General features: G+C 43.1%; 1 protein-coding gene across 6 annotated transcripts in view; it reads right to left on the bottom strand.

Moving 5' to 3' along the window:
- The window catches only part of nfasca (neurofascin homolog (chicken) a), a 104,737-nt gene that overhangs the window by 15,951 nt on the left and 74,264 nt on the right, over positions 1-14,522 (bottom strand). For 4 of the 6 annotated variants that reach the window (XM_087178873.1, XM_087178874.1, XM_087178875.1 and 1 more), the window contains 3 exons: positions 6,460-6,582; positions 2,854-3,003; positions 1,027-1,155 (listed from right to left, as the gene is read on the bottom strand). In XM_087178873.1, coding sequence (XP_087034999.1) covers positions 1,027-1,155; positions 2,854-3,003; positions 6,460-6,582 — 402 coding nt within the window. Of the gene's footprint in view, positions 1-718; positions 755-1,026; positions 1,156-2,853; positions 3,004-6,459; positions 6,583-7,098; positions 7,384-13,043; positions 13,071-14,522 lie in introns of all 6 variants that reach the window. The other 2 variants (XM_087178878.1, XM_087178877.1) reach the window with 2 other exon arrangements.

The raw sequence follows: 14,522 nt of genomic DNA, 5'->3' as shown, positions 1-14,522 counted from the left end.
GGCCAATCAACTTTATGGTAATGAGCTATGACACGGTTTGGCGGCAACCAATCGAAATATACGTTTTTTTGGGCCATTTAAATAAAATATGAAACACCAAGCATTCCAAGCACACTAGCTAACTGCATCTATTTTATCAATTTCATTTGTGTCAGAGGGCCATGAACTGCACCAGCATCCTTGATAAGGCAGACAGCAAATTCTTTCACTCTCGCCGCTTTCGGTCTGAACGTAAAGTAAGTACTCGCTCTTGCTCTCCCTTGGATCTTTGGAAGCAACTATTGATTCACTTTTCAAAATAAAAGATCCCTCACACACTCCTCTACATCTACAGTCCCCAACTTCTGATGAGGACAGACAAGGAGTGAGTAGTTGATCAGGTGACGGCATCACGAGACTTCCCTGTCTCTGTGTGACAGGGAAGGCTCATGTAGTTTACATGGCTGACATATTGTAAAGACAGGAACACCATGTACTGTTCTGCTCTCAGTGTGGCCAAACATTTGTGGGGAAGCAACAGTAAATCTGTTGACTCTACTGAAGACTTGAAAACATGAAACACATAACATGAACTCATGTTTACATTTGTAGATTTATCACAACAATTGTATATTAATTCATTCAATCACAAAACATGTTATTAATTAGATTAATTTTTAAATCCTTATCAGACGTAGTTGATCACTGGGTGTTAGTTGTTCCACAGTTCACCACCTACCGAAACACTTTGTGAACCCAGTCACACAGCCTCCACCTACACATCATAGAAACTGTAAAACATTAAAATGACTCTAACTTAAATAATCACAGATTGTGGATCAGGACCAAAGCATACATACAATTGTCAACCTGGACGTCATATTTTACAATAACTGCCAGGTGTTCAAGAGTCTCAATCACTTCCTGTTTACTTCTGAATAGCTGATTAAATGCAGTGGGATATTTTAACCCTGATCACTGTAACAGAACAAACAGCCAAAACAGGTAATTTTTCACAGGCATCAAAGCCCCAAAGTTGGGCCTTACCTGGGTATTTGCCGCCCCGGCTCCTCTTGATGAAGCAGACGATGAGGAGGATCAGTATGATGAGGGCGATGGCACACATCAAGCCAATGAACCAGCCCTGAGTGGCTATGTCTACCTGGTCTATGTAGGCTGGAGACAGACACACACACACACACACACACACACACACACACACACACACACACACACACAGTCAATAACTAAGAACCAGCGTCTTGTTATATCCAGGCCGATGCTGTTACAAAGATCTCATCCATAACAAGGAGGCATTGTTCTTCTTCTCCATCACTCAGCGCGAGAGTGGGAGGGAGGACTAGGGTTTGAGAAGGGAAATTGACGGTTGCGTTCATTACACCTGGAAAAGTTTCAGTACAACTTGAAACAACACAACTGACAGCTGCCAGACATGTTACAGACATCAGCACTGAACCTCAGCAAAACAAAGACATAAACATTTACAGCAACAATTTGTAATATTAGATTAAACTGTAGAGAGTTTAGTCGAGGCTGTAGTTCCAGTTATACAAGGTTTCATATGTCAGACCAGATAAAGCCAGTTAATGATGCTTAGGGTTGGGTATCGAACTTCTACTTCATCTTTTATGGACTGACCGAATTAGTTTGATGCTATCAAGGATCTATGTCTTGTCATTTGATACCTCAGGAGTAAATGAGTAAATCTCATCAGCCTCGTGAGCCAATCAGCACGCAGCATGCTTGAACCAAGATCTAATAACTCTTGTGATTGGCTGTTTATTTACACCAACACATGTGTAAAGAGACTGAGCTTAAAAATAAAAATAAAATTAAAATAAAATTTGTACCATAATGTGTGCTATAATTTTCTTGTTGAAATGGATTTGATCAAATTAGTTTTTAAAAAATAGTTTATTGTTAAAGGATAGCCTACTTGCGAGACAAGAGCGTATAATATGTACCCTGAGCAGCTGCGTGTATGGCTGTGAATCGGTCAGGGGCTAGCAGGTTAGCATGCTAACTTTCCACCTCTGGAGAAAGCTGTTGGTGAGTAAAGGAATGAAGTTTAATGCTGAACTCACAACAATGCTCTAGACTGGTAAGTAAACAGCTGCTAATGCTAATGTTAGCTGCGTAGCAATACCCAAACTTAAATATAACTCTATATCAAAGTCAAGGTATCGATATCAATCCTGATATTGAACATTTTTGAACGATACCCACCCCTGAGTGAAGGGGAGGTAGCCACAGCTTTTAGTCAACAACAACTATTAATGGCTACTTGTATTTTGTATAATGGCTACTTGTCTCTGTTAATTAACTGGGACCTAAAATAAACATGACACGTTTTCAAGTCTCCACAGCACGCTAGCTGAACATTACTTTAAAGGCCAGTAACCAGTGAGCTTTTCTTTTGTCTAATGCTACAGGCTTGTTAGCAACACAGGGGACTAATGACAGGAAACATTCTGTAGCCTTTCATGTCCATGGTCATAAAAACCTACATATACTGTATCTTATACCTTTTACACTTATCACACTGTGCAAACTAATCACAGAAAAACCTGGATGTAGATGGCAGATGTTGTCATGTGAACAACCTATGAGCATTAACTTGTTCCCAACAAACAGCTCATGAATTACAGAGACCGCTCATGAAGACGACCAGACGTGTGATGGTCCAGATTCTGAGGGGTGGAGTGTCTCATCCTGACTGGACGTTACCCTAAGAGGAGCATGCATGAACCAAAGACTCACCCAGCTTTGACTGAGTTACTGCAGACACTACCAGTGACAGACTTAGCCCACCTGGCTGGAACCCTGGTTCCACCTAGCCTGGTGTGGTCTCACCTGCTTTGGTCTCAAAGGTGACAGGTTTGCTGCTGATGCTGTTGAGCTCATGGGAGTAAACCCTCAGATGATACTTGGCGCCCGCGATTAGATCCGCCACTGCAACGGGGGGTTGTTGATTCACTGGCACAACTTTCACCGTCTTGTCGCCTTGGAGACACAAGAAAAGGGCCAATCACACTCCGGGGGGTGTGGCCTTCATTCCACAGTTAAGCCTGTGCTTACTAGCAAAGGTCACAGCATCACAATGCTTTGCAGGGAGACTGATAGCAGGGTTACTGAAGTGAATTGAGACCGAACAATGCAGTGCCGATCCCCATCACAAAGACTCATCGACAGATGCACACAGACTTCAATATGTCTTCGAAGCTTGATTTCATTTTTCTTTTATGGCTCTGAGACCACATTTTCTCTCAAGGCAGAACTCTGAGCAGAGGAGCAGGTGTTCCCCCAGGTAAAACCTGCTCCTCTACATCTCACACTGACCTGTGAAGTGGCCGCTCTGCATCACGTATGAACCAGGTGGAACTGAAACTGACCACTGCAGAACTTTCTCTGTTCTCATCAGGGGCTGAGGTGGCAAAGCATTGTTGGTCTCAATCATTCACAGGCCCACACTGCAACAACAACCTGCGTCTTTCTGGCAAAAAGACGCATCGGTCCGGGACATGGCCGAGCTTGAGGTGGCGGTGAGAGAGGGCAGCGCGAGCTGGTGACGTCATGCACCATGCTATCAACCACTGATTTCATCCAGCAGTGCTCATTCCAAAGCCATGCCATTTACTTCCAGCCGTTAAACCAGCCAAACAAAATGTCTGCCGCAGAAACAGGAGAAGACATGCCAGAGCGTTTTACTCAGTTAGTCAGTGAGTGCAGAGAGAAAGTCCAAGGCTGTATTATGAGTACAACTTTATGTTTTCAGGTTAATACAAGAACGATTAATACAAGAAATTCCGACAAAATCCAATTATTGTGACTCCAGAAAATCTTTTGACTGTTCAAACTTGACGTTTCCTGTGTTCACTGCTAGTCATGCTACTGCTAATTAGCATTTTCTTTACACAGCGACTGACAATCTGAGGTGTGATCAACACATCTGAGCCTTTTAACACCTGCTCAGGAATGTGATGGGTGGGAGCTTCTGTATGTCTACCTGTCTATCCTAATCTGACACATTTCAAATTCCAGTTTTGATCTTTTGTAGCTAAAAATTAAAAACAAATATATTGATATCAGATGGGAGGTGTACAGAAGCCCCAAGAGGCAAGTGATTAAAAAAAGAAAATTAAAATCGACCACAAGAGGCTGAAGTGAACCATTACCTCTGTGTAAACCAGACTAAAAGCAGAAAAGAAAACCTTAGAAAAATCATCCTGGCAAAAAAAATAAATAAATACACTTGCCTTTCAGGACTTCTGCAGAGTGACTATATATCATTTCAATATGCTTTTTGGAATGATGATTGTCAGGTGGACAATATTGCCAAAGTGTCATAGACAATATTTAATATTATATCTTACAGTTAATCTCTTTGTTTAACTGCATCACTTCAAGAAAAATGGATTTCATTGTGAGCAAATGGATTTCTCCAGATTTATGTACATGGAGAACAAAGAAGTGCCAGAATTCAAACAGTCACATGATAAATTCAGTATAATATACATTTCACCAGCACTAATAACACAGAGTCATGACACTCTTCATTCTGCTGCCCTCATTTTCTCCGTTCGTCTGACTGGTGCTTTGCTCCTGTCAGTGACACTCTGACGGGAGCGGGGGGGCGGAGCTGCCCGAAGAAGAATCTGTGCAGGAAATGTTTAGTTTTAGTTTGATGGCAGCTTAATGTTAAAGTGTGACATGACTGTTGTGCTGGGTAAATGTCCTTTATCTGGAATTTATCAAGACAACATAGAGGAAATTAAATTTAAATGTAATTTGCTGTTTGCAAATTAAAACAAAGTGGAGACAGGGAGGAGCCTCACTATAATATGTTGGTGTTTATTTATAGAGCTGGCAAAAAAGAAATGAAGGCATTAAAGCCTTTTTCAAATAATCCATAGCTGAGGCGAGTGCTGGCCACACTCTGAAATGCAAATCAAGCATTACAAGCAATATGAAGTTTATGTTCCTCCAATATTAAAGCGTGAAAAAAAATGTAAGATGCTCTTCCTCAAAACAGGTGGAGACATCAATAATTTTGTGAGAATAGGTTGGAATATTAATATGTAGCTGTGTGTGCATGTAAAATCTTTAGCACTCACACCCACACAGTTATTCCCACTGTCTTCCCTTCTGACAAGATCTCTCACTTTTCCATGACAGCTGGTCCCAGTTTCCTGGTCCCAGTGTCCTTCCCTCAGCATCATCCTTCATGAACCCTCCCCTGACAGAAATGCAGAGACTCGGAGCACAGAGGGAGAATGAAGGGATGATGGTGGGGGGTGGGGGAGGGTCAGGGGCTCCCTGTGTCTGCCGTGGAGTCAAAGCTTTCAGAGCTGACCTTGGAGAACAGGGGGTGGATGGGTGGGAGGGGTGGAGGCCATTAGATCAGTCTCATCGCCCCCCTCTCTTCCCTTCCTCTACCCACTCACAGTCAGACATCATTAAGAATTTAAGCCACTGCCCAAGTACATTAAAAGAGACATCCTCCTTTCTCTCTGTCCTCGACCACAGGTCAGACTGTTGAATTAGTGGAAGGGTCAGAGACTCTGGGAGTCCAGTAATGGAGGGACGATATGTTTTAGCAGAGTGCTTCACACCCAATCCAAACCAAAAGCCAGTGAACATGGAAGTGTAGGCAGTGAAAAAGAAGTGACACATTCAGAGAGAGGAAGCTGAGCAGCTCCCTCACAGTGCCAGTCAGACAACAGCCATTGAAAGCCAGGCAGAGAAACCATCACGATGGTGGACGGCACAGGAGACATTATCATGAGCAACATACAGACCAAAGAGAGAGCGAAAGAACACGAGAGAGAGAGTGGTGTGTTGTACCCTCATCCTTTAAGTGCAAATATCACGAAGGGTGATTAAAAAAAGAGCACATCAACAGAGCAGCTGCTGCTGCAGAGGGATGTGATCTTTCCTTTCCTTTCTTTATTCTTTAGGCTTTAGTCCTGTCAGAGTATTTTTTTTACTTGTCTCATTAGCAAAAGGTTTCCCTAAAAGAGCTCAGCAGAGAGGAACAAGGACATGTTTCAGTAAAACCTGAGGTCTAACTGAAGCCTGTTCATTATTTCACTGAACCTCTGTACAGATGCAGGAAAAACAGAAACTAATGAGGATTCCTGTGAGTGAAGATGCAGTGAACAGTATTTACTGTAAGAGCTGTAGAAGATCACTCCTTCGCTGTTATGTTGCCATGAACAGGATTAAACTAATCTTTACAATATTAGCTCGGTAAAGCTGCTGTTTTGCACTCGGGGGCCAAACATGTTGCTATAACTGCCCTGGAAACGGTGTTGATGGACAGTAATCATCGTTCTGCCGGCTCGCCTCTGTCTGCTCCTACTCTTGACCACTCTTGTCTGGTTTTCTCTCACTACTCTTTCAGGTCAGATCCAGCTCTGGGTTTTGGGAGCTCAGACTGGGCTTGCTCTGGTTTCTTACTGTCCAGTGTGAACTCTAGCACAAACTCGCTGCTGCCGGCCGGGAAGTTGTGTCTCCAGCTGACGTTAGTGTAGTTACTGTCAGGCTCCGCCGTCACATCCCAGATCGCCCGACCGGGGACCACTACACAAGGGGGGTAAAGGGTTAAAGGTCAGAGGAAGGGGCCACACACAGGGCTTGATTTAGACCTATGCATGGTGCATTTGATCAGGATCAATGCCGATCATGGTCCGCTCAAAACCAGAAGTAAATTTGGAGGATTTTTTAATTCATGAAAAACTTAGTTGCAGTTTTTACTTTTGGTTTCAAGTGAACTCCAAAACTAATTCAAACTAAAAACTAGAGAACAAGGGTCTCAATCATAATCAGCCTCATCACTACAAAGTGTAAAATCAAGAACGTTACAGTTAATAAAAAATTAAAGTTTGGATTCTCACTTCCTGACCAGGAGGATGCTGCTGGCTACATCCCAATACTCTGAAGTAATTCCCCACTTTGAGTACAGCAGGTACAGCACAGCCTATCAGGATGCAGCCCTGATGTAGTTTCCTGTTTCGTCAGGTGGGAGAAGGCAATCGAGTTTTAACAACTACACACTACAAAGACAGTAAAAAGCCACAATGGGGCAACAGCTTGTACCCAACACATTCTGATCTGTGTGCCCGGTGGTGATCGGCGCAGGAGGCGTGGTGGTAGTGGTCGCCTCAGTTGTAGTGGTGGTAGAAGGAGTGGTAGTAGTAGTAGTAGTAGTAGTAGTAGTAGGAGGAGGAGGAGGAGGAGGAGCAGTAGTAGAAGAAGTCGTAGTTGGAGGAGTGGTGGTAGTTGAGGTACTAATGGTTGTAGTAGCGATGGTAGTAGGAGGAAGAGGAGCGAGAGGAGGAGTACGAGTGAGAGGTGAGGCCACGGGGGCGTCGGTAAGTTCGACTACAAGGGAGGAGGCGGGAGAGAGCAGAGGGTTAGACAAGGCAACAGGATCATCATACAGGCAGACACACACTGACACACACACCGACACACACTGACACACACCGTCACACGCTGACACACACACACACACTGACACACACACTGACGCACACACAGACACACACACTGACACACACACAGACACACACTGACACACACACACCGACACACACTGACACACACCGCCACACGCTGACACACACACACACACACTGACACACACCGTCACACGCTGACACACACACCGACACACACTGACACACACCGTCACACACTGACACACACACCGACACACACTGACACACACCGTCACACGCTGACACACACACACACACACACTGACATACACACCGACACACACACCGACACACACAGGAGACGGTCAGTGAGCTGAAACACACAAGGCGTTCCCCACCAGCAGCTCTCATCCCCGCACACACCTCACACCTGACACATCACATCATCAGTCAGTTTTCACTCCAGTGTTCTCCTCTGGGATCCACACACACTTCACCATCATCACTGATCTGCAAAGACTGAGCTGCCGCTGCCACCAAGACGACAGATGCTGACATTACACGTCTGTCACACTGTTTCTTTTACTTTTACTTTTACTTTACTTTTTAGAGTATGAAAGTATGACCCCTTACTGCATCATCAAGTGTTACCTTGGTGATGATGATGTCATCTGGGGTTACCTTGGTTTCGACTTAAAAGACCACAGCTGTGTCTCAATTCAGAGGCTTCATCTTACAGAGGCTGCATCACAGCGGTGCGACAAGACTGTCCCATGGCAAAAGCTCCTTCAAATGCATCCTTCATTTCCTGGGCAACAAAGGATCCAAAGGCCGGATCCTTCACAACCCAACCTATCCCAAGATTCATTGTGCGACAGTGGTATGTGATAGAATAAAGCAGAATGTGCAAATAAAGAAGCGGACAAGGATAGACCAGACTGTCTCATTTCAGTTCAGACTTCAGATGGTCTTCGGTGGCCACGCCTCTGTAGACTGTGTCCTTCGGAGGATGCGGCCTCAGTTGGGACACACTGCACAACTTTAAAGCAAAGGCTTGTGTTACAAACCGTGGAGTCAAAGAACAAAGAGGATCCAGCATTTTTTCCAAATTGACCCACACTAGGAACTAAAAGTCAGAACATCTCAAACTCTGCTGCCTCCACTCTGAAGTCCCTGACTTTATGGAAGTAAGGAACTAAATTGTGGGGCTCCTCCACAAGTTCTGTCCCTGCCTGGTATTGAGCTAAAAGAGCTCATGTAATCCAGTTTACAGATGCTTCTTTCACACACATCAGGAAGAGACAACATGTCACATTTCATCCAGTGTCTGTCATTAATGACTGATTCTCTCTTTCTTTGTGGCAAACACAATCTTCTCCTCTTCTTGAGCTTTTTATTTGTTTCGTAGGATTTTTGCAGGGGATCCTATAAAGCAGTGGTTCTCAAAGTGGGGTCTGGGGACCCACAAGCGATCTTGAGGGGGTTCCTTGGCGTCCCCAGGAAAAAGTGGAGTAATTTATTTTCACTATAATTCCATCCATAAGTAACACAATGACAGAATGTATGACTATTTTGGTTTCAAACACTTGTAATCACTCAGTAATAAAACATCTAAAAGCAACAATCTCAGGAGGTCTGTGGAATGACTTGTGTCAGTTTAGGGTCCTTGATGTGAAAAAGTTTGAGAACCACCAGGTGTTGATTTAACTTGTAATTTACAAATTTTCTGCCATGTTCCCTTTTGACAACGTTGAACTCTGAAGGTGTTTGGTTTCGAATGTGAAATGAACTGAAAGGTTTTTAGAGAAACTAAAACTTGGTCCTTGGTCTTGTCTCTGTTTTTAACACCAGGACCCTCCTCAGGTTGGAACCAGCACTTTCTTTTCCATTGACGTAAATGTTGTTCACTCTTACTGTACCTGGGAGTTGAGGTCATCTCCAGCCAGTGAAGGATCCCACTACTGACGTCCCACCCCAAACATTTCCCTCATACAACCCCTCCCAGGCTGCATGCTTGTATCACCAGGCTGGAGGTCAAGCATGCCCTCAGACCAAGGTGCTAGGGACAAATAAAGTGGGAGGGGTCGATGAAGACATGCGTTCAGGAGCCATTACTGCCCAGTAAGATTGGCCACATCAGCCCAAAGACTCAAGCCAGTTTACCTGTAACTCCCAGTATGAACGTCTGACTGAGTGAACAAGCGATGGGTAAAGATGGTGGAGTGACATGACTACTGGAAAAGCATGATGGAGCCAGTGAATGAGCAGCAGAGTGCTGTTTGTTTGTCCTCATCAGGTCACATCATTCATCAACACGTTTCATCACCTCCATCACACACAAACGCACACACAGAGCAGCGTCGTCATGACAGTGTGTACAGTTAGTCGCAACACAAGAAGGACTTGTGTCTGAGAGCAGACGGGAGGTGAGGCTGTGAGAGTGTACCGTCAGCGACTGGTGCAGAAATCAAGAGGCTCTACAGCATCTGTCAGAGTGAGTGTCAGTCATATGATACCACTGATTTAGAGCAGCCCGAGAGCCTAAACTGGCCTGCCAGCAATAATATCTGCTCCACCAGATTATTTATATAGTATATTGAGTGAATGACAGACACAGACAGTCACATCAGTCAGTGCACAGCCTGGTACTAAACTAAATGGCAGCAACAGTTACCCACAGAATCACTTCCTCATTAGCAAGTTTGCCTACAAAATAAAAGTGTGAGAATATTTGTTTTGTTTTTGTTTCAAGCTATTTGTGAGCTTTAATTCTGAAAAGTTCTGACAGGAAGCTCTGTTGCTTGATTGACAGACCTCTGAAATAGCAGAGGTACAATGACATACAACGTGTGATGTGAAAAAATAGCACCAGTTCAGTAAATCAGTCAAACGTACAATATGTGACTGTGGGCCACAGCTCCACATGTGAACAGTAACAAAGTAGACTCAAACTGCATTCAATCAATGTCTAGTTAGTGTTAATTAGTGTAGAAAAAAAAATTCACCCAAGGCCAAACTGACCTGCTGTCAGATACTGAGCTATATCACTAAACATGTAAATCACAGACTAACCCACAGTGTTTGAAGTGTTTACTCAATCTCTGACAGAACACATCAACAGACAAACAGCAGTTCAACACAAAGAGGAAAGATGGAGGGATGAGGAGAAGCAGACGTACAGATGAGAAAAGAAAGAAAAACAGTGTAGACAGCAAGAGCAGTTCAGCGGGAGCACAGTTACAGCTTCACACCTGTTGTCTGGTCAGTGTAATGATGGGGGCTTATAAAGACTGGGTAAGCTGTAGTGGGTATTTATTATTATGTTTGACATGATGTGATTGATTCTATACCTTACAAGTACTGCATCTTTACACACCGCTGATAGTTTGACAAACCAGCTCGAGGTCGCCACACCAGGTGATTTCTGCATCACTGACTGTCACAGCAGAGAGAGACACGCAGCATATGAAATGCAATTTTAATCAACATTAGATAAATAAATACATACATACATAAATAAATACAGCTATGAAATAAATCCTGAAATAAATAAAAAGCTTATTTATTCATTTATTCACTTATATATTTATATTTACATTTATTTATATATTTTGATTCATTTAGTAGCTGTATTTATTTATTTATGTAATATTGATTAAAATGGCTTCCATAGCAGCAATAGGCATGTGCTCTACCAGCTGAGCTAATACTTACTGGCATTTGTGGGAGCTTTTGAGTGTATCACACAGTCTTCATCAGAGGCTAGAGTTGGCTGAGCTGTTATAGCAGCTAGTCCTTGACATATATAATAATATGTACCAACTGACACTGCACGTCAACAACTAATGAAATTCAGTCCACTGTTGAAGGACTGTGTGATGTGGTTGAAAGCTAAAGAAAAAGCCAGTCAGTGGACATTTAGTCGGAATTGTTTTATCTTCTGCAGTGTCAGCGATCATTGTAACTGACTTCTGAAATCATGGTTGTTGTTGTGTCAACTCGAGTTTTAGAAGATCTGCCACTCATTATAGTGTCACTAGAATCTGGATCTGGATTATGGATCTGGATTCAAGTTTTTTGTGTCAACTTTAAAAAAAACAGGTTGAAATTGGTCATTAAGCCTCAGCTCTGCTAAACTGCAAGAGTTAATATCCAGTCATAAGCCGTGTTTTGACCAAAAAGTAGAACTTAAAGTTCCGGGTACTTTTCTTAAAGAACTAAAAGGTTCGTGTGGCCCATTGCTGTCTGCGTTTCCACTGCGACCTAAAGTCCCGGGAAGATTATGCAAAATCATTACCTGACATTACATTATTCACAGCACTTTGAGGACATAACATGAACGAAAGTACGGGACAAATAGCGTCCTGTGTATATTCACCCAGCATTTAGCATTTTGTTTTCAAACATGGGACGATCCCGTATTATGAGTGACGGGTGGCAACCCTCACCACTCCGGCTGTTGTGGTCCTTTATTTTTTTTAAGTTCTGTTTCAGTTTTTTTACCTTCTCCTGAACCTGTTTCACGGTGTGGAAAATGTGTTTGCTGCGGACTTTTAAAGATGGTGGGTGAAATAAAATGCAGCGAGTACTAGACCAGCCAGAAATGTTCAGCACTGCAGACCACACCCCCCAAAGTTCCTGAACCTTTGGAAAGTACTACCCCCCGACCAGGGACTTTTTTGGGGGTCGATCAGTTACCCCAGAACTAAATTTAGACCCAGGTTCCTGCGCAGGAAACGCGCATGGTTCCTCAAAAGGTTCCTGGTTCCTGTGGTAAGTTCCTGCGGTGGAAATGCGGAAACACGTAACTTACACTCACACACACACACACACACTAGTATGTTTACACACTCAGGTCTTGTTCACACTGTATCTGTAAATGTACTGAGACCGTAAAATACTATACGATGATGATGATACTACATCTTGAATATGAGAGCTGGGGGTAGGGTTGCCACCCGTCCTGGATCGTCCCGTATTTGAAAATAAAATGTGGGGCACATTGCGTCCCGTATTGATTCAACACAGGACGCAATTCGTCCCGTATTTTCGTTCATGTTATCTCCTCAAAGTGCTGTGAATAATGTAATGTCAAGTAAAACCAAAGCAGTTACAGCCTCCAGTGAGCAACAGACTGACAAGCTCTGTGTGCAGCAGACAGCAGTATGGCGCTCTGGTGGTTTACCAGCTAGAGCATATGTGATTAAGGCTTAATCCTAATCGCAGCGGCCTGGGTTCTCCCTGACTTTCCTCTCTAATATTAATTGTAAATCAGCATTAGTCTAAATTTTGTTACCCTTGATATTTTCGTACTTTTGGGTTATAAGCACATGAGTGTGTATTTGCATTTTGAATTGTCAGAAAATGGTTTGGGTGGGTCCCTTATTTCTTCATATGAAAAGTGGCAACCCGAGCTGCGGGTTAGGGTCAAAACAGATTCAACAGCTCCTTCTGCTGGCGACCAGTGGGAGCTGCAGGGTGTGGTGCACCGTGAGAGTGAACTGCTGCTGCTCAGTGTTTAGACAGACACATACAGAGGCAGAGGATGAGGGTGGGAGGAAGGTGACAGGCAGACACGCTGTGCTTCTCATTCCCATTTACCTAGAGCTGTAGTGTTAGTAAAGATGTCTGCCAACAGAGAGAAGAGGAGAGACAGGAGACAAGGGAAACAAGTGAGAGGGACAGAGGAGGACAATACTTTCCACCTCACCACTGATGGTATCATTCATTATTCTGTGTTTAGAAATCAGTCTCATCTGAACGACTTTCTGCTGAAGAATTAGTCCAAATATAAACTTTTCATAGTGAAAAGAAAATAAAGTGATGAAGGTTTTCCATCACTGTGAGACATTCAGGTGACGATCTGGTGTGTATCTGTAAACCTGAGTGAATATGTGTGAACGGACTCTTCAAACAGCCCGTCAGCTCCAACTTTACTCTTGACAACAGAATTACAGCTTACTGCTGTAACTCCAGTGTAGCCATGAGACACTAGAGAGTGTGTGTGTGTGATACTGTCCATCAGAGAAACACCAGGGACCAGATGCAAAAATGATGCGTACACACAGAAATGTGTGTACACCATTTCCCGCTCATGAACTGGTCTTTACTAACCTCACACATTCCTTTGACCATGTGAACACACAGTTTTCCAAAGTGATCCAAGTCACAGTGAAGTGAAAATACTAAATAAGCCAAAAAACAAACCAATTTCCCGGAGCTTCATTCATGATCACATTAAAGTTTTACTGTTAACACAGAAATAACATGTTTACATTTCATAAACAGAAATAATTGTGTTTGTTCTCAGTGTTTCCTTCAGCATCATTTAATATTCTTATTATTTACTGTGAGTCATTCTGTAACTGTTTGATACTATTTGAATATTGACTACTCACAGTGTTGGAGCCTGACTGGAGTATTACCATTAAGACTCTCTGGTCCCAAATGAAGTTCAGAGTGAAACAGGACTTTACATCAGAGTGACTGTACTAAAGTAAACTGATGATGTTTTTACCTCAGTTTCACAATCAGTGAAATTCTTCTTCTTCCTCGTCTTTCTTCTCTGTGTCGGATCACTTGTGGCACAGACAGTGTTTTTATACAAACTGATGGATTAACTGAGGGTCTTCATCCATTCATGGCTAACTGTGGGGGTGGAAACGAGGCTCGTGCGCCTGTGTGCAATTAATAAAGTGGAACCATGCGAACGCACAGCTTCATAATTCTGATGAAAAGAATGTGTATGAATATTTCTGGTTTTGTGTGTACACATAGTTTTAGTCATGAATCTAGAGAGTTTTACGCATCTGACCCTGGTGATTCTTTTCTTTCTCCGTCCGATACCCTGACAAAGATGCCTGTGTGAAGTTAAGGGTAAATTTCAAGCCGATTAGTGCGGTGAAAAGGCCAACATTCAGTCTATATTACTTTCATTGTCTCTGTGACTCTTAGCCCAAAGCCCAGTGGTTGCTACTGTAGACATAAATCTTTAAAAATGCCTCACAAATATGTATTTTCATTTTATTTAGTTCTAACAAACATCATTTAGGAGGAAAAAGTGCATTTGTTGGGGACTAT

This window comes from Seriola lalandi, unplaced genomic scaffold (assembly GCF_002814215.2).
Source record: "Seriola lalandi dorsalis isolate HSWRI2012SDOR001 ecotype SW California unplaced genomic scaffold, Sedor1 jcf7180002054748, whole genome shotgun sequence".
NCBI lineage: Eukaryota > Metazoa > Chordata > Actinopteri > Carangiformes > Carangidae > Seriola > Seriola lalandi.
The sequence above is the reverse complement of the archived record's forward strand: the minus strand, read 5'-3'. Positions and strand labels throughout refer to the sequence as shown.